Source organism: Dipteris shenzhenensis, chromosome 27, assembly GCF_047967505.1.
Source record: "Dipteris shenzhenensis isolate YYH24624 ecotype China chromosome 27, Dip_SZ_1.0, whole genome shotgun sequence".
NCBI lineage: Eukaryota > Viridiplantae > Streptophyta > Polypodiopsida > Gleicheniales > Dipteridaceae > Dipteris > Dipteris shenzhenensis.
The window spans coordinates 34,282,862-34,305,855 of NC_141622.1; the positions used below are offsets into that span (position 1 = coordinate 34,282,862).

General features: G+C 45.4%; 1 protein-coding gene across 3 annotated transcripts in view; it reads left to right on the plus strand.

Annotated features, from left to right (window-relative positions):
- LOC147884198 (uncharacterized) overlaps positions 1-22,994 on the plus strand; it is a 54,683-nt gene that overhangs the window by 6,780 nt on the left and 24,909 nt on the right. For 2 of the 3 annotated variants that reach the window (XM_087398488.1, XM_087398489.1), the window contains exons 2-6: positions 18,905-19,112; positions 19,257-20,038; positions 20,142-20,438; positions 21,500-21,657; positions 21,837-21,966. In XM_087398488.1, the coding sequence (XP_087254614.1) occupies positions 18,905-19,112; positions 19,257-20,038; positions 20,142-20,438; positions 21,500-21,657; positions 21,837-21,966 (1,575 nt within the window). Of the gene's footprint in view, positions 1-18,904; positions 19,113-19,256; positions 20,039-20,141; positions 20,439-21,499; positions 21,658-21,836; positions 21,967-22,994 lie in introns of those variants that run through there. The other variant, XM_087398490.1, reaches the window with a different exon arrangement.

Here is a 22,994-nt window from a genome sequence, read left to right on the forward strand (position 1 = left end):
TTATCTCTGCCCAACCTGCATTCAGTTCTGCATTCAGTTCTTGCTAAGGTACTGTACATTGTCTCTTTCAGTTTGCTGAGCAGTCCTTTTTAATCCTCATATCTGCAAACTGCTGGTTCCTCCTACTTCGATGGGCTGTCATATGCTATGGCCCTGACAAAGTGGTGAGAGGACCGGCTTCTGGGATCTCTTCCTCTCATTTATTTTCTGCAATATTGTAAGGGAATAGACACTGCCCTTGCATCCTAGCAAGAGGTAAGACCTTCCCACATGGCATCTTCCTCTCATTCTCTCATATCTATCGACAAATTCAATGGGTCCAACTTTCATACTTGGCAGATCAAAATCAAGTGCCATCTTATGAAAGAAGGCCTTTGGGACATTGTTCACCGTGATGCTCCCGAAGGTCCATCTGAGCAAGTTGTTGCTGCCAAGAACGACAAAGCCTATGCTATCATATTGCTTGGCCTTGGAGATGATTACATTCATCACATCTCCGACATACAGTCTGCTCCTCAAGCATGGATCATTTTGGACACTCTTTTTGGAGCCCGATCTAAAAACTCTAAGATTGCACTTATGATCTCATTCTTTGATCTACATATGCAGGAAGGAGCTACTATAGCCTCTCATGTCAATTATCTTCGCAGTCTTATGGTTCAGCTTGCGTCAGTCAAATCTCCCATCTCCGAAGATATTGCTATTGCTGTGCTTCTCAAAAGCTTACCTGACTCCTATGCTACTCTTGTCACTACCTTCAAGTATCATAATAATCCTTCTCTTGAGGGTATCATCAATGCTCTCCAAGAGGAAGAAAGAACTCAACAACGAAAGGTAACTGACACTGCATTTTTAGCAAAGAAAGGAAGTTCTAAGGTAAGAAAGCCTTGCACCCATTGTGGCAAAACTAATCATGTGGAGAAGGACTGTTTCAAGGCTCATCCATGCACCATTTGTGGCCGTGATAATCACCGGGAGAGGGACTACTACTCCAAAACCTCTACATCAGCTCCTGTATCCACCTCAGCCCATGTTGCTGCAACATCTCCATCAGCTGATCCTGCTGTTCCTTCCTCACATGATGAGAAGTGGGCTTTCTGATTACTTCTATGTTTTGTCTACCACCTTGACCACCGATGATGTAGGTCAAGGGGTTCTAGTGTCTTGGTCTTTCTATTTGTCTACAGTCAGTCTTCTGTCTATCTAGTCTTGTCTGTCTGTCTATTTGTCTATCAATCTGACTGTGTTTTAGATCCATCTTGTCCCTACCCTTGTGGACCCATATGAGGATATCACTTGAGGAGGGGTGTCTCAGGATCTTTTGTCTGTCATGTTTTCTATCTTGTCTCTCAGTCTATCAGTCTTTATGTCTGTCTTCTAGTCTTGTCTTTCTGTCTTACTCCTAGTGTCCACTTAAGGAGGGTGTTGGAGATAAGTGCACACTAAGTGTACTATTTCCTAGTCTACATTAGTCTAAGACTAAGTCTAAGTCTAAGTCTAGTCTTTATGTCTTGAGTGTGTGCCATGTGGCACTTCTACAATTATCCCATAAGCACTCTTGCTTTATGTCTTGTACTTTGGCCCATATATTCAATGGGTCACATCATTCTAATCTATCAGTCTAGCTTGTGTCTTGTCTACACTCTTCTCAAGGTATTTCTAGTCTTTCAGTCTTGTTATTTCATTTCCAGTTTCTAGTTCTAGTTCTTGCTTCCATATTCCAACACGCAAGTACCGACGTCTCGTACGTCGGAAGAAGCGGCATTTCTTCATCGAAATGAGGAGGAGCTGTTGAACATCTTGTACAACAACAACTCTAAGGATTTTTGGCAGAGATTCCTTGAGCGTAGGTCTCCATCACCCCTCACCGACACGAGAGTTTGGCACACGTATGCATGCCATCTGTATGATGTCCCACATCAGCCTACTCCAGATCTCACACACCTCTCGCCCCACCACTTGCACGTTGTTCACTAGAGGGGGAGTCAAGGACGTGACATTGAAGCTACACAATGGTTGAGCTAAGGATCACGAGGGGCTATGCACTAAGTTTATCGCATATGGGATCGACACGTTAGCCCAGATCCTAGCAAAGCTATTCAATGATGCTGTTTCCCTTGGCTTCCCCCGCACTTGGACACTCAACACCATCACCCTCATCCACAAGGCAGGGGATCCCATGGACCCGAGTAATAGGACTATCATGATTGGACATGTGATGTGCAAGATCTATGCAGCAGTATTGGATGCATCGGTCAGCCTGTTCGTAGAGATGAGAGGGCTCAGAGCAGAGGGTTAGGCCGGTTTCAGGTGAGACCATGGGACTTTGGATCACATACTCACACTCAGGAGTGTCATTGAGGAGGCCAGATCACGGAAGGAGAGGGTATATTGCTGCTTTGTGGATTTCCGCAAAGCCTTTGACACACTACCTCGAGCTCGTCTCATCACACGCCTACAGACACTAGGATTTAATCAGGAGATCATCTGGTCAGTCATGGCACTTTATGAGAGTCTCAGGCCGAGTTCGGACAGGCGCAGGTTGGACAGATGAGATCTTGAGTACCATAGGGATCAAACAGGGTTGCCCCTTATCACAACCCTGTTTGGCCTCTACATCGATGAGCTTGAGACTTTCATGGGGGCTTTCGGAGGGACCGGTTGCTCACTTGCCGGGATCATCATCAGGATTCTTCTTTATGCAGATGACGTGGCACTCTTGTTGTCCACACCTGAGGGGCTCTAGCGACACCTAGATGCACTGCAGGCTTTTTGTTTATCCCATGATTTGGAGGTCAATCTTGGCAAGACCAAGGTCATGATCTTTAAAACCTCTCGAGCAAACATGCAACGGAAGTAGTACCATCACATATCTACACCGGGTTAGATCATATGGGGACTGCACATCAGGGAGACAAAGGTTGCCATGGTTGGCTCTCGATTCCTCCATGAGGTTGGCAGCAGAGGGAGACTCACAGATGGTTTGTGAGACTAGGGTTTCACATCGATAGGATATCTCCTTTTCAGAACAGTTTAGATGCCCTTTCAGTACTCCCACCCACCACTCCGATCGGGCCACACACCAACCAGGTCATTCGAGAGGATCTCCTGCAACTACACCCCCTCAGGACTTGGTTGGAGCCGAGGGAGCTCCCAGTGAAGCTGAGTTTCTACAGAGATTATTGTCTTCGTATTTCGGAGGAGGGATTCATCACACCACCGGGGTACACTGAGCTTCATATGCCTCACTCACTACGGATCTCCATCGGACAGTTTCGGGTATCATCACATTGCCTCTGCATAGAGCGCGGCAGAGCAGATGGGATCCCCAGGGAGCATTGCATATGCTTGCTGTGCGACTGTCAGGAGGTTGAGTCGAAGGAGCATTTTATTTTCAGGTGCCCAGTTTACTACGAGATCAGAGGTCGCTACCACTGTCTCTTCAGAGACGGCTCTGGGCTCCTTTTCAGATTCCTCGCCTACCCAGATCAGAGAAGTCTCGTGGCATTCATTCACGAGGGGGTCCGACAGAGAGAGTACTTACTCAGGCGACGGGGCTTGGCCACACCATCAGACACCTCTTAGAGCAGGGTCACAGAGTTCTTCCCATCGAGTGACATTGATTGCCCAGTGTCTAGCCACAGACGTGACAGAGACCCCGACCCGATGACCGCAACACGACACACGAGACATCGAGGGGACACACAGATCACTCTGGGGGACCTCCCGTCATTGTTTAGATCGGGGATATGCCCCACAGGAGTCACGGTTGCTCTGGTCTTACGTCGAGCCTCCTCCAAGAGAGCGAGACGCACGGGACCCCTTGACGGACGCCAGCGTCCCATCATTGGTTATGCACCAGCTAGGGCGACATGACAGACGGAGGATTCCGCTCCGCCGCTCCAGTCTTTTCTCTTTTCATTGTCATACCCATATGTATTTGATTATGTATGATCAGACTTAGGATTCAGCACGGGTGATGATGCTCTTTTTAGTAGCTCCACCCTTACTGTGATTTGTATCAGGTTTTATTTCAGTCTCATAGACCCATCGGTCTTCCGAAGACTCTAATAAAATTTCTTTTTTTTTCTTTCTTTCATCCAGTGTTCAGCAGAAGCCTCCACCACAGGCAGCGCAACATACACGTGTGAGAGGCCATCTTTGGCAGAGAGATGCAGGGTTTTTCCTAGCACCTTGCTGGAGGTTTTGTAGAGCTCATCTTGAGCGAGTTTCCCCACTGTTTGGTGGAGATATATATCTGAGTTCTCTCTCATCTCTATGCTGTCTATTGAGTGAGGTTTGCATCATTGTGATCATCTGTTAGAGTGTGTACTTGGAGCTGAAGGGTCCGGAGGTGTGAGTGAGTCTCTCCTCCTATCTCCAACATAGGTTATCACCTCGAAGAAAGGAGTTTCTCTACACAGGCGCTCCAATTCAACTCAGGTTTGCGCAGAGGCAAATACATTTACCGCAAGTATATATTTTCAGTTTGCTTTGTGTTATTTCAGCAAAGATGACGCAGTCAGAAGCATCCATAGCCTGTACAACCACTGCTCATCCTTCCTCCTCCTCTTCTCATCTTCCTTCATCTTTTATCCCGAACTTTGGCGAGCCTGGGAAGCTGGATGGGACTAACTATCCCATATGAAAGGTGAAGATCCGTGGAAACTCGAAACTGTGGAAGCTCGTGACGGCGTTGATGACAGGCCGGAGGACGTATTGGGAGGCTTTTGACAATGGCAAGGCCCGCCTCATCAGATGCCTAGGCCCTACATGATCTAGGATTATTTGGGCAGTCTTGACACATTATGAAGGGGTATTACGATACAAATGACAATTGGATGGACTGAGGAGGTCAGGAGGACGATCGGGTCAAACAAGATTGCCCTTGTCACCAATCCTGTTTGGCCTCTACATAGATGAGCTTGAGAGATTCATGAGAACAGTGTGCGGCATGGGTGTTGGAAGGGTCACCTCCCATTTGTAAGCCCCCATATGAGAAGAGCATGGGGGAGGGAGACCTAGGGCAATACCCCACACAACAAAAGAGAGAAAGGGGCTGCCACATAGACAGCATCATGGCTGTCATGTGGGCAGCATATCTAGAGCTGTTATGGGCAGATTAGAGGGCCAGAATAGTGCGGAAGCATGGCAGAACTGTACGGATTATTGACGCCTGCTGTACGGCTGGTTTGAGGGACATGAACGGAGCTTGGACAGGAGCCCTAGAAAGAAAGAAAGAAAGAAAGTCTATTAACGTCCATTGGAGACCAAAAGGTCTATGGGACATCAAGAAACCCTCTAGTACATCTCTGCTTTAGGGAGGGCACATCGCAGCTCCCATGGAGTGCAAAAAAGCAACCCATATTATTTAGAGTACCTACATGATAATCTGGAAGAGTAAACAGCCATACATCAGTTTAAGACTGAGAGTCTTTTGGTTTTGATTTAAACTCTCTGATTAGTGCTACGCCTTCACGGTAAACTGCTCATTTTCCATCCTTTTTGGCAGCCCTGACTTTAGCTAACTCAGTTGCCTTAATCTTGAGTTGAGCTTGTGTAAGCTCCTCTGCTATCCATACGTTGGTGCCCTTCAACTTGTAGGATTGTTGAAGAAGCTTGATCCGCATATCTTTTGACTTCGGAGTAAGGATTGCATGACCTCTATAGTGCAAAATAGAAGCTGGCCTGGAGTCGTCATCATCCTGCTCATCATCATTCACCCATTCAATGTTGGGCAAGCTTGCTTTGATCTTTGTCAATATTTCACTATATGTGTCCTCCTCTTTGTGCCAATCTTCTGGGAGTCCCCCTATTCTAATCTTCAGCGCATTATCACATCTAGCTTCGTGTTCTTTAATCTCTGAGCATTGTCTATTTACTGGCTTGCACATCTATGCACATTAAGTTAAGAAGTTTGTGATTCCACACCCGACACCACACTGTGTGAGCTCTTGGGCATTACTATCAGTCTTCCGCTGTGTGTACCCTTTGTAGGGTCATTTCTAACAAACTTGCCCAATGCCTTTCACTGTATATGATGCATTGTTGGCGCATGTAACTGTCCCCCCCTTGGATGCATGCTCAAGTGAGTTGAATAACTTCCCGTAGGAAGTGATCTGCTTGCTAGCACTTCAACTGCTTGTGGAGATAAGCAACCCTCACCTCATTTTGCACCTAATATAAGGATGCAAGCTGATCCCATGCTTGCTTTGCTGTGTTGCAAGACTGGATATGAGGATAATGACCCTTTTTACTGAAAGAGCAATCAAGGCATGTGCTTTGGCATCACGTCCATCCCACTGAATCTGCTCCTGAGTAGGAGGCAAAGTACTTGTATTGGAAGATGCAGTTTATCAGAAGTAGCATTAGACCCATCACCAGATGAGCCTGAGGCAGCACCAGTTGTACCAGAGGCATTACCAGAAGCAGCATTACGAGTAGGTATGAGCTTAGTGCATGAAACAATATTCCACAAATTCTTGGCAACCAAAACATGCCCCATCATATAGGCCGTCATGGGTAATTTGTGCCATCAAGCTTGTCCTCAGCCCCAAGCATTCCAAACAAATCATCCTTGCTGCAAGCCATAGTGCTGAAATTCGAGGCAAAAGCACCAAGTGGCAATGCGTTTAAGAGGAGGGCAACCTCTCAAAACCTAAAGGCAAAATTCTGCTCAAGCTTCAAAGCTTTTCACTGCAAAATACTTGGCTGTCTCAAGGTGTACTTGCTGCAAAAAAATTCCCAAAAGGCAACACGAGGCCTTTCCACAATGCGAATGAAGCAAAGAAAGGACGGTTTTGCAGAAATTTGAAAGAACCAATGCAACATAGGCTTACACAATGATGTAGCCGAAAAATACAGTAGGGAAAATGCTCCAAATGCGAGCAGAGATGGTCACCCTTAAAGGAGAGGTGAAATGGACAGCAAATGGCAATGTGAGATGCCAAGAGAAGGCTGGAAATGAGAGTTACAGCAAAAGCATGTGCTCCCACGAGGAGGAGAGCACTTCGAAATGAATAGAGTGATCCAATAGAGAGACTCTCGCAGCCCGAGGCAAAGGAAAGGCAAACGAGAGGCAACAGGCTCAAGGAGAGGCCTTTGGATGGCAGCAGCAAGCTCCAAATGTCTTCAAACATTGGCACACTTCACGAGGCAGCTAGAAACAGCTCCGAATCGCTGAAAAAGAACCCTGAACCAACTGAGAGGAACCTGGTACAGCAGCAAAATGGACCGAAGAAGGTGGCTGAAAACAGCCGTATAGGTCAAATTTCGTGCACCCCATGATCACTTGTAGCCGCTCAAATTTCCTCCACTCTGCCTTCGGGAGATTGCATCCCCCAAAAGGCGTTGTATACATGGCAGTTGGCCGCACTAGCATATCGAAAAGCTAGCCCTTCGTTGGTGGATCTTGGAAGTGTGCTTGGAAGCACTATCGCTCTAGTCGAGTAAAAGCACTCCCCCCCCCGTGTGAGTTGTGCTTGGGCTGCATGGGTCATCGTGAAGCGGGCTCCCAAATACGTGTAGGACCGTACTATCTCCATTGGCTCGCCACGGTAAGTGAAGCTGAGTTGGCGGAGCATTGCCCGTGAGGTGTTGAAGACCATAACCTTGGTCTCCCCAAGGTTGACTATCAGGTCTCTCTCTCTGCAAAACACATATAGGGCATCTAGATGTCTCTGCAACCCTTTTACGGATGATGATATAAGGACTATGTCATCAGTGTATCGTAGTATCTGTATCATGAGGTTTGCCAATAATGATCCCTTGCCTCCCAGGTGGTAGATGAAGGATGTGATCTCATCGATGTAAAGTCCGAGGAGAGTCGGTGAGAGGGGGCAACCCTGCTTCACCCCGATCGTGCTCTCAACCCAATCCGATAGACCACCTGGGGCACGAACTTTGCTTCTGATTGACTCATATAGGCTCATCACCCCCAGATCAGTGTCTCTGGAATGCGCATCTCCTGCAGTCTCCTGATCATGCGGGAACGTGGGACTGTGTCAAAGGCCTTCTGAAAGTCTACGAAGCACGTGTAGACTTTCTGGTGTCTGGACCTCGCCTCCTCAATGATAGCCCTCAGAGTGAAGATGTGATCTAGTGTAGAGTGTTGCCTCCTGAATCCTGCCTGCCCTAGTGCCCGCTGTCTTCGGCTTCTGCATGACTGCTGATCTCCCTCTCTAGTACCGATCCATAGATCTTGGCTAGTGTGTGGCCAATCACGAGGGTGTGGTAGTTCCTAGTGTCCACGAGGTCTCCTGCCTTGTGTATCAGTACAATCGTAGTGGTGCTCCAAGCCGGTGGGAAGCCATGGCATACAGCATGGTTGAACATCTGTGCAAGAACTGGGGCTAAGACCTCCTGTCCATGTGCGAAATGCTTAGGCTGTACTCGTGGTCTTGTGCCTTCCGATTGTGTAACTGGTAGAGCGCAGCCCATACATTTTGTGTGGTAAATAAGTGATAGGTAGTCGGCTTGGGCATAGAGGACATTTCCGGTGGTGCTTGCATCGGGACGCCATATAAGTAGCATACATAAGTGTGCCACACTCCCGGATTAGTAATGGGTATGGGTGGCTTCTGAAAGAAGTCCCATCCAGTGGTTGGGTCCTCGCCTCGAAATGAACTGATGATCTCATCCATCTTGTGTGAGGAAGGCTCGTCTCTTGCAGTGTGTCAGCCGTCGAAAGATCCGGTGAGCCCCAGATGGCGTCAGTTGACCCAGGGCTTGCTCTTGTGAGGTGGGCTTGCGCTTCTTTGCACACATCGTCAAACCAAGGGTTTTGAGGCATCTTCCCATCTCGGGCCCGTGTGGATCGGGTCGTAGGGAAGGATTTGGTGGCGGCGTCTTGTACCACTGAAGCAGGGGTGTTTGAGGCAGTGTAGAAAATAATGTCTCTATCTTTATGTCTCTGAAAAGTCGCCTGGATCGGACCAGAGAGTGCCATTACAGTTCCATACGGTCATATTCAATTTGTCCTGTGTCTCTGTCTCAGAGGCCCGACACCGTCATGCACTACCTGTTTCTCCTCCACCTCTTTCTACCCTTTGTCGAATGATAACCTTACCATCTCAATATACAGCCCATTTTCCTTCTTGCCTCTTAGCCAGCACTCTGGTCGTCCCCTCCCTTCTGTGCTCTTGTTGTAAGAGCATGAGATCATCATCCGAGTATGTTCTAGTCCCCATCAGAGCGGCCCTCATGCTCATGAAGGTAGACCGGTGTGCTAGTGTCCGGAACCTCACAATCATAGGTCTTGTTGGTGCATCATCCTTTCCTATCCTCCAAGCTGCCTCAAAGGTGAGATTGACCCCTATCTTAGTGATCAAAGCTTCAGCATTTGCGATGGCGGTGTTCCCAACTGCTAGACCTCTAACAAGGACATTAAGTGCTTTACTATTTCTTCTCTCTTCTTCTTGTAAGGCATCAGAAATGAACTCTTTCTTTATTGGAGCTGCTTTGCCCTTAGTGACGACTTCTCTCCATTCTTTCATCTTTTCTTCTTGTAAGGCATTAGAAATGAACTCTTTCTTTATTGGAGCTGCTTTGCCCTTAGTGACGACTTCTCTCCATTCTTTCATTTCAGCCTGTCCCTTATTTATCTGCTTGGAGAACTCCTCATGCTTCCCTTGTATTGCCATTGGTAGGGCAGACATTTCTTCCTTGATTTTCTCATTTTCTTTTTTCAGCATGTACAACTCCTCATTGAGAGGTGGTTGGATTTCCCCGTCTTCAAGTGGGTTACGTGCTTTCCGTATTTCATTCTCTTCCTTGAGCTTGGTGATGTGCATTTTGAGAGAGAGAGAGAGAGAGAGAGATTTAAAAATTCTTCGGAAGGCTGATGGGTCTATGAGACTGAGAAAGAAATAAAGAAAAGTTTATTAAAGTCTTCGGAAGACGGATGGGTCTATGAGACTGATAGAAAACTGATAGAACAAGTAGAAAGGGTGGAACTACTAAAAGAGCATCATCACCCATGCTGAATGCTGAGTAGTACATAGTCATATCATCAGTAATGGCATCATCATCATCGTCGTTGTCATTATCATCATCATGGAGTCAATCACCATCAATCACCATCAAGGTTGGCTGGCTCTCTTCAATGCAATGCGCCCCCACAAGGGTATATGTGTGTTAGAGAAGTACTGATGTGTAGCAAGTGATGGAGCGCTGGCGACTGTCTGTGGGTGCTGCCCGTCTCGGTCTCGTGGCAATCACTTTACTCCTGACCAAGGCTATTGTAACCCTTGTGGGTCGTGTCCCATGCCTGAACATCGATGGGATGTCGCCCACTATGATCTGTGTGTCCACCGTTGTCCAGTGCGGCGTGCCTCAGGATCTCGATCTGTGTTGCGCTTGCTATCAGTGGCCGCGAGGCTTGTGTGATCTGATTAGAAGAACTCCGTGAACCTGCTGTGAGAAACCTGATACAATAAGCTGAAAGGGTGGAGCTACTAAATGAGCATCATGACCCATGCTAAGTGCTAAATACTACATAGTCATAACATCATCATATGAGATCCAATATCAAGTCTGGTCAGATACGTCTGATACATGAGTGGGGGTCCCAAAAAGGGATGGCATATCATGGTGGGCCCTGTGGTGGGTGGGGCTATACTGGCATGAAGCTAGTGATAGAGCTGTAGGCCATCTCCTGGTGGTTCTAGTGATGCCCTATAGGCCATGGTATGTGCCTTGTAGGCATAAATATAGGCACTTGTAGTGTTAGTGCCTTTTAGGCCACATAGGACACTTAGTCCTATGTGACACCTAGGACACTTAGTCCTAGGTCTAGGTACAAGTACCTTGTACTCCTTTTTTCACTATCCTAGTTTTGACGTGACGGCTAAGACTCGTTCGACTTTTTGCTACCTGCACTCTCTCTCTTTCATTTGATCCTTAAATGGTATCAGAGCTAGGCTTGACTCGCCTTCCTGTCCCCGTACATTTTCGTACCAGCTGTCCATACACCTGTCGTACTTGCGATCCGTACACCGGCCGCACATTTTTGTACTTGTGTCGTCGTACAACAGTACCTGCATCGTCGTACATCTTCCGTATAGGCGTACAGAAGGTCTAGTAATTGGTTCGTACAGTCTCAGTACTTGTGTCGTACATTGGATTCACGTACATGTATCCGTACTTCTGTCGTACATTCTGCTCTGTACACTATACCGTACAGTCACGTATCTGCGTCGCTGTACATCCATACAGATCTGTACCTGCACTACGTACTTGCCCGTACAGGGTACAGTACCGCTCTCCATACATGATCCGTACGATTGTACGTTCACCGTACATTGGACCTGCACCGTACGTTTGTACAATTGCATCGTACATGTTCCGTATAGAACAGCTGTCCGTACAGCTTGTGTGGACTCTCTCAAAATTTGAGGTATTTGAGGATCTTTGTTGTCCTTAACTTGCTTTTACTGTTTGAAGGTTTATCAAACTTTTCAACAGTCTGGAAAGCCTATATTTTGAGGTCTATACTTTGGGACAGGTGCACTTTTGTAGTCATTTTGTGGACAGCAAGTCCTAATTCTGCAGTTGCAAGCCTTGAGGCTATATTTTTTTGGGATTTTGTCTGCAATTTGTCAGGCCAGCAAGACCTCGGGCTTGTCCTCTCCCTTATACTTGGTAAACTTGAAGAGCTTATCTCCAAGAGGTACCTTATGCTTTGCATACCTTCGTCTCCGTGGACGTCTCGAAGGAGATGGACTCCTATGACGCCGTCTACCTCGAGGAGGGGAAGAAGAGGATGATCTTCCCTCCTTATTGGAGTTGGTGTTGTCCGCACGGCCTCTTCCTTGGGATTGGGGCCCTATGTCATGAGTTTCTGCTTGGCTGCTTTCCAGCACTTGAACCTGTTGAGCAATGTTTGCCAAGAGAGCACTCAACTCATGCAGGTTAGGAGGAGGGTCAGGTCCATTGGCTACCATGATGACAAGATGACTCAATGAAGGAGAGACTCAACAAGAGAAAGCACAGAGTACAGGACCACTGCCTAAGCTCTGATACCAATGTAAACTACTCGGTGCTTTCTATCAATTCAGACAACGGATTTTGCAGAGGTGTTTGAATGAGATGATTGCGAGTTGCCAAACACATATACTTGAACTTAAGAGTTTGCAATTAAGCTGGAATTAAGACTTATACAGATTAAACACAAAGTTACATCATTGGAAAATGCAATATGATTGAGGGGCCAAGACGGCCCCCCCCCCCCTATCCAGGCTCACTTTATTCTTGAAAATGGAGATACAAGACCAAGGTGCAATGCACCTTCCAAAACTGATGAACTCAGTGAAAACCTAGGACCTAGATACAAGACTCAAGAGCATATGTACAAGGTAGACAACAAAAAGGAGGACTCCAAGCTCAGGTTTCAACTCTTGGCTTGCCCAATCCACAAGGAAGAAGCCTGCAACAATCACCACTTACATCCAACATTAGAGACAGGCACTAGTTTCTAGAAAGATAGTAGAAACAACATGAAATAGTGCTGTAAATGAGATAAACTTCACAATACAGGCTCCCTTCGTGACTTGACCCTTTTGTAGATGAAGTCCTTGATGCCTCTGAAGCTACCTTGGGTGAAGAGAGTGTGGAAATGGGGCTGGAATGAGAACAGCTTAGAAAAAACAGCCTGTAGGCTAGAGAGAGAGAGATTTTATGGAGTGATAGCTGTAGAGAGAGAGTGCCAATGCTGATCCCAAGGGAAGGAATGTAAGAGAGGAGTTGCTGCTGTTCCAGAGGTGCAGAGATGCAGATTTCTGCAAGGGGAAGGGGCTGGAGCAGTAGAGAGAGAAATTCTGCAGTAGAGAGAGAAAGACTGCAGCAGGAGAGAGAATGGGGCTGTGGCTGCTTCAGGCTAGGAGAAGGAGAGAGGATGCTGCTGCTGTTCAGAAGAGCTGGGAGGGGGCAGATTTTTGGAGAGGAAGGGCTGGAATTGTAGAGAGAGAATGTGCTGCTGTAGAGAGAGAAATCAGTGCATTTGATTGGTCCCATGTTTGGGTACTCAGGTGGGGTGTGGTTTCCAGATGTCCCTCTCAAAGAGAGGCCATCACTCTTGTGGGTCACTAATGCCCATAACCCCAAGCAAGGGGGTCCACCCTCAAATGCTAGACCTGGTCCCCATTGTCCGTAACTGAACAGTAGGAAAACATTTTATTTCTTAATAAGCATACTATTGAAAAACAAAAAGAAATAGTACCAAGTAAGTGGATACATGTTGAAGCAGGATGACACTGAATATGGTTTAGAATGAATTAGGATGCAAGCTTGTCACCCTCAACACAGATAAGGGGGGAGAGTATATGTCAAAGGAGTTTGATGCATTTTTGTCTTCACGGGGCATTATTCACTCATGCACTACTCCTTACACTTCTTAGCAGAATCCTGTTTCTGAAAGGAAAACCAGGTCCACAATGGAGATGGCGAGATGCATGCTTAAGGCCAAGTCTTTGTCCAATAAATTTTGGCTTGATGCAGTGATGTGTGCCAACTATGTGCTGAATAGATCACCTACACGGGCATTGAAGACTGTTACACCTTATGAAGCATGGAAAGGCAGGAAGCCTTCACTTTCACACATGAGAGTTTTTGGGTCTCTTGCATATGTTCATGTACCATCTCAGCTGAGACATAAGCTTGATGACAAGGCAATCAAATGCATATTTATTGGTTACAGCCAGGAGAGCAGAGGGTATCGGTTATATCAACCAAATACCGGGAAGGTTATTGTCAGTAGAGATGTAATCTTTGCTGAACATTCAGCTTCTCCTCTTGTGGACTGCGAAGCTAAGCCAGATGTTGACATTTTTGATGCCTTTGAATCTTGGTTACCCCTACCATCCTCAGAAGAGGACTTTGACCAACAACATGAGCCTCCTGCAGGCCCTCCACCAAGCAATAATTGGCCACTATCCCATGCTGATTTGCAGGTTTCTCTTCTAGCACAAAATGATCCCACTATTCATGATGCCACTACCCCATGCTGATTTGCAGGTTTCTCTTCTAGCACAAAATGATCCCACTATTCATGATGCCGACATTGAAGAAAGAGCTGTCAATAGACAACAAAGGCAAGTTCCCAGATGGCTTCTTGATAGATTGAGGGACAGCAAACAAGATCAGCCTTTTGCTGCCCGGACAAGATCAGGGAATAGACATATGCATGGTCACTTTCTTGAGTTTGCACTTCTTGCTACAACTTGCAATGAAATGCCTTTGTGCCATAAAGATGCTTTTGACAGCAAAGAGTGGATGGATGCAATGAGAGCTGAGTTACAATCCATTACAAAAAATGACACATGGGAATTGGTAGATCTCCCTCCCGGCAAGCATGCCATTGGTACCCGGTGGGTCTACAACTTAAAAAGGAAATCTGATGGCAGCATAGATCGATACAAAGCCCGTCTTGTTGCAAAAGGGTATGCCCAACAACAAGGCATTGACTTTGAGGAGACATTTGCTCCCACATCCAGGATTACTACCATTAGATGTGTCATTGCCATTGCAGCCCATCATCATTGGCAAGTGCACCAACTTGACATCAAGACTGCTTTTCTTCATGGAGATCTGCAGGAAGAAGTATATGTCACACAACCTCCTGGCTTTGAGGTTGTTAATTCTGACAATAAGGTATGCTGGCTTAGAAAAGCCCCTTATGGTTTGAAGTAGGCACCCAGGGCATGGTATGCGAAAATTCATGCACACTTACTATCCGTTGGTTTTCAGAATAGTCCCACATAACCCACTCTTTATGTCCGTGGGAGTGGATCTGATTTTTTAGTGCTGATTTTATATGTGGATGATATGCTCATCACGGGCCCAGATACTCAGCAAATTGCAGCTTTCAAGGCTGATTTGCAGCAGATTTTTGACATGTCAGACATGGGACAGCTCCATTATTATTTGGGCATTCAGTTTGCTCATGTTGAGGGGGGTATCATGATGTCTCAATCCAAGTATATTGGACAACTCCTTGATGGTTTTCAGTTTGAGGATTGCAAGCCTATCTCTACTCCAGTGGACGCTGGCTTCAAATTCTCAGCTCATGATGGGAGCCCATCATGTGATATCACTCTTTATCAGCAGGCTGTTGGATGCCTTATTTATTTATCATTATGTTCGAGAGCGGTTGTCAGCAGGAGACATAGAGTTGTCCTATCTTCCCACAGAGGACAACATAGCAGATATGTTTATAAAGGCACTTCCTCGTCCCAAGTTCGAAGTCTTTCGACAGGCTTTACACTTGGTTCCCTTTGTTACATGATCTGACATCCCTTGTACATTCATAGGTGGCTATATCGTTATGGATGAACATGTGCCACCATGACTAGAAAATACCAGGTATTCTGAGACGTTTCCAGAGTACTTCAGCCCATCCCATGGAGGGTTGTTTGTAGGCCACCTCCTGGTGGTTTTAGTGATACCCTATAGGCCATGGTATGTGCCTTGTAGGCATAAATATAGGCACTTGTAGTGTTAGTGCCTTTTAGGCCACATAGGACACTTAGTCCTATGTGACACCTAGGACAATTAGTCCTATGTGACACCTAGGACACTTAGTCCTAGGTCTAGGTACAATTCGAACTTTTGCTACCTGCACTCTGTCTCTTTCATTTGATCCTTCAAGAGCTCCGGCGGCTATTTGTGGGTTTATTAATGTCTACGAAAGACCCAAAAAAGCCTACAAGACCACAAAAGACTGCAATCATCGAGAGCGTACAAGTTGCATGGGGGAAACTAGAGGTATCATCACCCCTCCGAAAAAAAAGGAAAAAAAAGGTGTATCAAGGAATTGCACTAAGGAAACCCCATGTGTCGGAAGGAGTTCTGTCGTATCCTATCATCTATGATCTATGATATGTCATGTGTTAGGCATGAGTGACTTGAGCTTTGCATGGACCATACAAAGATCTTGCCCCTTTAGAGAGAAGTAGATCATAAAATAGATATATTTCCTAGATCTGCTCCTATTTGTAAACCCCCTTATAGACTTATCAATGGAAGAACATGAGGTAGAAAGATAGTTAACTGAATATCTTAGGCTGCACGTATGCATAGATTACTAAGCTCTAAATAAAATCACAATGAAAAACAAATATCATATGCCTTGCATTGATGAGCTCTTGATCAAGTGCAAGGAGCTAAATATTTTACTAGAATTGACTCAAGATTAGGATATCACCAATTATAAATTCGATGTCCCTAAGACTTAATTTTGTACCAGGTATTGGCATTATTAATTTAGAGTAATGTTTGCTATGTTGGTAGTCCACAACCTATAAGAGATAGATTGGGCTCGAGTAGAGAGGCTCCAGGTTTTACTGCTCGCATGGATGACTGGCAATAAATCTTTGATTTCCACACTAGATCCACCTGGCTTGATATGATATAATATGATATGCCATGAACTCCATCAGCCTATATATCCAATTTCATGGGCTTTAGATATAAGTATTTGTCTTGGGTGTGGATGCTTGCTTAGTGGCCGCACCCCTTTAGCTTCTCTCTTTCGATCTGGTTTTTTCAGCCTCATAGACCTTTAATCTTTTGGAGTCTAGTAAACCTTATTTAATATTTCTTTCTTAGAATAGTCTCAAGTTTTGTTTGTTATGAGGGTGTGATTTCTCGCGCATGCATGTTGGCTTACATGTGGGCAGGACCCTGGGAAAACAAGGAACGTGGTCAAGGGTTGCTTGATGTGCTAGAACCCTTAGAAATTGTGCCTTGGGGGTGATTTTTGTGATTTGGACGAGAAAGGGGGCAAAATACCCTTAGTTTTGAAGTAAGTCATTGGTGGGGTTTTAAAAAGGCCCCACTAGAGGGGGCCTAGGGGCAAATGAAAGCCCTTGGGGGAAACCTAAGGCATGGGCTGCCACGTGGCATGCCCATGCAAGTCCTTTTGGAAAGGAAGGCCTTAGAAGGCCAAGGAAAAAGAAAAGGCGACGGGATTTTCACGCAGAGGGAGGAGGCGCGGTCTGGTGATTGTACGTAGGTACGGAAGCTTTCGGGGAGCAGGGTGCAGCTGCAAGTACGGACGGGCCATGGAGAGGAAAGCTGCTGAGTACGGACTGTACGGACAGTCCGCGTGTAAACATTAATGGCGATCGTACGGCTGGACTGTACGGGAATTCATAAGCAGGCTGTACGGATTGGAGCAGCATACATCGTACGGGGTGTACAGAAGGTTTGGGCTGCTTGATGGCCATTGGTTACAAAGTGCTGGCTTCGTGGTTGTATGGGCTGTACGACAGCTACCCACTTGCCCTTTGAATATGGGCTGCTACTAAGCGGCTGAATGGAGGATCATCTTTGCTTGATAAGGCATGCTTTGAGTCCATGAGGGTGTGCTAATAGCTCATGAATGAGCTTGGTTGAGCTCTTGGTTGGTGGAAAGGTGCACTCATTCCTTCTAGTGATTGCCTGTGAGCATTGGGCTGGTTTTTGAAGAGTCTTGCTTGGCAGGAGAATTACAATGAATGCTTGCAGAGGTTGTTCGTGCTTTTGATCACCGTGGGCAGCTCAGTGATGCTATCACCCATTGTTTGAGTCAGTGGACACTTGTGATTGTCTGGGGAGTGTGTGGCCTTGTTAGGGCTGCTAGTAAACGCTCTCAGGTTAAATGCAGGTGTTTGCACTGAGTATGGATGCCTATGGTCACAGGGTGTGAGAGTAGAGCCCCGCAGGGCTAATGTTTGTGATATTGATGCCTGCTGAGAGTGGGAAGAACACTGAATGCAAGTGGGTTCAAATTCATTGTGTATTCTATTTGCTGGCTTTGGCAAGTAACATGTTCCTTGTGGGAATATGTTTTTGGTTTCTCTAGGAGATGGGTCACTTGCAAGCAGTGGTTGCTAGGCAAACGGCACATCTTTGGTACAGCCTTGTTGCTGAGTAGGTAATCCATGCCTGGAATGGGAACTATCCCTGGAACCCTGAGAGGGATGGTACAGGTGTGACTGTCATACGGTTTGCTGTATTGTGATGTTAGATCTCTTATGGGAAACAAGTTATTGTATCTGGATATGTGTGACCCATAGGGTGAGAGACTATTGGTCATGGCAGTCCTGGAAAGTGGAGAAAGCTCTTGTATGCTTTCTTTCTCTGCTTTGAGCAGATGGATGACTAATTGGACACTAGTGACAGCTGTGGGGGACTGAGTGGCTGAGTGGGCTGCTAGTAACAGTTCTAGGCTAAGTGCAGTCAATCTGGAATAGAGATGGATTCTTATTGCCAGGTTTAGTGGGAGCAGTGAACAGTAAGGGCTATGCAGGGTATGTGGATGCCTACTGGGATGTGGAATGCCCCAATTGTAAGGAGTGTATCCTTTTTGTAGCCTGGAAAATTTTGGGTCTCTCAATTAATTAAAGAAATACTGAAAGGGGCGCCAAGGTTTGGGGCCAATCCGTGTCTTTGTCTTGGTACAGGGGCACTTGAGCTCCCAATCTGCTGGTAATACTTTTGCTGGATAGGCCGGTTTCACTGTTCCCCTTCACTGCGATTTCTTGCAGCTCCTTACCCATCCTCTCACTTTTTTCTTCTTCAATGGCCCTCCCACATCTTGTCATGTGTTAGGGAAACGGTAAAAGTAAACTTAAAACACATATTAATAAAAATAGTGAAAATCAGTATTTTTGGGTTTAGGGTGCTTGGCTTTTTGGGGCTTTGGTACCAAAAAGGTGCCGTCCGTATCGAACATTCTGTACAGCTCTAGGGTAAGATGCATGCTCTTATGCAATTATGTATGTGTAGGATTGCTCAGTCTCTTATGACTATGTGAAAAGCTGACAAGGAATCAATAATACAGTAACCAGAAGCGTGTTTCGAGCTAAGCATGGCATCAAAGTTTAGCTAACCGTTAAGCTTTTGAATTACTGGCATTGGAGAATAGGAGGAACGTGTAAAGCTTGCCATCATATCACTTCGCAAGCGAGCCAGAGAATTTTCCAAAAGGATTGAGAATGGTGGAGATCCTGGAAAAGTTTGGTGTCAACAGCAAAAAGATGAAGGAAGCTTATGGGAGAGTGACATATGCCTTCCGGAACTGCTTTGCCTGCTACCAATCACATCCATTCGGTGCCCTTCGGTTTTACATCCAGGTAACATGCTTTACGGATTTGTGAATTTTTTGAATTTGTTATGTAGCTGACCGCAACTTCTAGGAATGCTGACCCACTTTGGAACTGTGGGACCTGTGAACCTTTTATAGATTTTGAGCATGCCTTTATTATTCTTACTTGCAGAACACATTGTTCGGGGTCTTTTGACTGCACGCTGGGGTTTCATTTTGCTGTCTTCCATCCTTATAAATCACCCTTTGGTTGTCAGAGAGACTCTCTTTGTACTTTCTGAATTCATATCTTCACATCAAGACACTTTTGACAGGCATTTAAGTACATCATCTGAGTCATCTGTTACATTGTTATCTACCCAGCCTGCTCCTCATCCACCTCCTAAACATCAATTGATTAAAAAGTCTGGAGAACCTATCCTACATACTCAAGGGCAAGTAAATGTGGTTGTGGTTCGCAGTGTGGAGCAGGCTTTGTTGACATTACTTAGGCTTAGTAAAATATCAGCTTCGATGGCATTCATGTGCAGAGAGGCTTTGGTCAGCAATTGTGCTTCAATAGCCTTAGTTTTGTACATGACGTCAGAATTTATTCATGATGAGTTGAATTTCTTGTCGAGAATGATATTTGCAGCGCAAAAAACATCAGAATGGATGCTGTCTTATCTTGGGACTTCACAAAAAGAATCCCTTTGCCCTTTGGCACCATTGATTGAAGCTGCAGAGTTGATGACTGAGCCCAGTTCAAGTGGTGCCAAAGATGAGATGCTGTCTCCTTCAAGGGATGACTACTGCAGCCATCGCCAAGGGGCTGCCTACCATCTACGAAAGGCCCTACTTGCTGATGCTCAAATGATCAGAAAAAAGTATGGATGGTGTGGTCAGTTGTGTACTCATCTGAGGCTTTATTGTGTTATCATTCGTGCAGCTGAAATGCAACCAATGCATGAAGAGGTCCGATCTTCCAGATATTCACAGTTTCTTAGCTGCTGTTTTGTTCTAGCTTTCTTTGGTCTATTTTGTGGTTCTCTCTGAGACATAGCTTTTGTTTATGCAGATGGAATTTTGGCTGAAATCACTTAGTGGCGAGTTCGAGATGTATCCATCTGAGCTATCAACAAATCATCCAAAAGGAAATGGATTGCTTTGCGAGAGGACCTTGCAGCTTGCAATGTCATTCTTCTGTCTAGTGCCTGGTTTGACAGGCGCTTCCACCAGAGCTCTCTTTCATAAATGTCTTGCAGTCTTATTCAAATCAAATATATCAGAAGGATTTGTCCAAAATTCAGAATCTGAGCTGGCTGTCTGGCTTGCAGTTCAGCTTCTACTACGACGCTTTTCTGATATTGCCATGGTATCGGATTGTATCCATGTGATTTCTACTCCTAGTATATGTGGCATATTGGATTAGTTCTTCAAGATGTTCTTCTTTTTATGGAGAGGAGGATTACTTTGTGATTTTGTTTAGGCGATGGACATTCTTTTCTTCCCCCTTGGATCCTTGTTATGCAATCCGTGTTATGCACGATGTCAAATATTGCTAACTCTAGTGGGGGTATCTAAGTCAGCAGCTACTTCATTATATACATGCCATTCTAGTGAAAGAGCTTTGCTTTGCACTTGCATTCAGTACTTGCAGTTAAGATATAAATATCTATTCTTCCCCCTTGGATCCTTGTTATGCAATCCGTGTTATTGCTAACTATACATGTGGACCTTCTAGTGGGCGTATCTAATTCAGCAGCTACTTCATAAGATACATGCCATTCTAATGAAAGAGCTTTGCTTTGCACTTGCATTCAGTACTTGCAGTGAAGGTATAAATATCTATTGTCCCGTTTTTTAAGTTCTCCCTTGCATTTTTTTGTGGCTTTGAAGTAGGGAATTTCGATTTTCAGATTTTCTGTGTGCATTACTTCCTTTAATGCATGGTTCCTTTATGTTTGGATGAATCATCACCGAACCTTTTTTGCTCAGTTGTCTCATTGTACTGTGATTTGATTCTTCATCAATATATTCTGCTCTGACTTCCTTGGCTTGATGAAAAAAAGTGTCATAGCACGAGTAGAGCAGCTCAATCCAGTGATGGCTCAAATTTCCTATTAACTCCATGGCTGATCTGAGTATAAAGATCATTGCAATAAGGTTACTGGATTTGCTTAACAAAACGTCCCTGGTCCTGATGATATGCTTCATAGATGCTTTCATCAATGTTGACTACAAAAGATCTTACAGGGGGTTTTAAGGAGCATGTATCTGGTTAGGATTATATAGAATGGTTTATGAACATTGCTGAAAGCTGTATTGTATGGTGACGAAAAAAAGGGAAAAAGGATGGAAAGGGAATGGGACAAGTACAGGAAAAAGAAGAAAAGGAAAGCCAACGAGGTGATTCATGTGGCTTTGGTTTGCCAGGTTGTGAGAGAGGCGTTGGGAATGCATGTGACAGTGCATAATGCTTTGATGCGTGAGCTGCATGATGCTGCTGTGGCTGCTGAAATCATATCTGAACCATCATTATTAGTGAAGGCTGTTTCTGCTTTGCGACCCGAAGGACCAATCTCGAACAAAACGTGAGGATTGTCCAAGTTTGTACTTTTCCTAATTTCCAAGCAATAGCATGTCTGAAACAACACAAAGTGTTTGTTTTTAGCAAGCTACAACAGTGGACAATTCTTAATCTTCGGTTGTGTCTGATGTATGGAGTGTGTTAAGCAGACTACTAAAGTGGTTGGTTCTCAAATTTTTGCAGGAAGCATGGCTGTTTGACCCTGAAATGTATGGAGCAACTGCTAAGCTCTGGCCATTTTTTACGCTATGGAATCGATATTTCTGAGGCCGTTTCACACTGCATCTCTGTTTCTGTGGAGCCATTACATCCTGTATGATCTCTACTCGTTTTGAATTTATAAACTTGGAGTTTATAGGTGAAAAATTGGATGTCTTTTACAACCATACAAATTAGCAATCTGAAAGGCCCTGATGTTGGGAAAAAGAGAGAACTGGCTGTTAGAAAAAATCAGCCTGTTTTCAGAGAACCCAGCTCAGTGCCTAGGGAATTGAACAAGGGCATAGGACTATACAGCTAATTTGAGAGCCTTGATATGTTTGCCAGTTTGGTTTTCAACCATGGCAACAAAGTTTGGAAGCATTTAAGTGCCTCACATTTTTTCCCATGTCTTTCTTAATAAAGTGTCATCTATGAATGTTAGGAAATATACTTTATATCCTATAGATCTAGCATTCAATGGACCACAAAGGTCTGAATGTATTAGTACAAGGATACCACATTTTCTTGAATCTTTCTTTCATGGCTATATTTTCCATGATACATCTCCTGCATATCATCTTCGAATACTTGGCTTGGTAAAACATAAAAGATACCTCCAGGCCAAACCTTGTAGAAACACTCCCGCCTTTCAGTGGTCGCCCTAGATCTTGAAGTTCCGCACTCCCAAATGGTGCGCAATGTGTACAGCCTGCCCAAAAGGGCACGTCGTAATCAGTGACGCCAAGTCCTCACTGTGCCTGGGGCAGGATCACAATCTGCCAAGCAACCCTGGCTTGTTTGTTCCTTGTATCCTGTGAATCTTCCCACAAGAAATTGTGCACTAGGTGCTTGAGTGAAAACCTTTTTGAAAGCAGTAAGAGGCTATATACAAAGCTGTGGCCAGGAGGATCTGATTGGCCACAAGGGCCTTGCTTGCCTGAGAAGGTGTGTTCAAGCTCCAGTACATAAGCGCTTGCGCCTCGCACTTTCCAGCACCTGACAATCCAGTGCTCTGCTGAAATATCCATGCCCACCTGACAACCTAAGTCAGATTGGGGGTTGCAAGTTTCTGAAACCCCTTGAATCCATTTGTCCGAAGAGCCCAACCTCTGCATGGTGCCTTCCAGAAAAGACCACTCC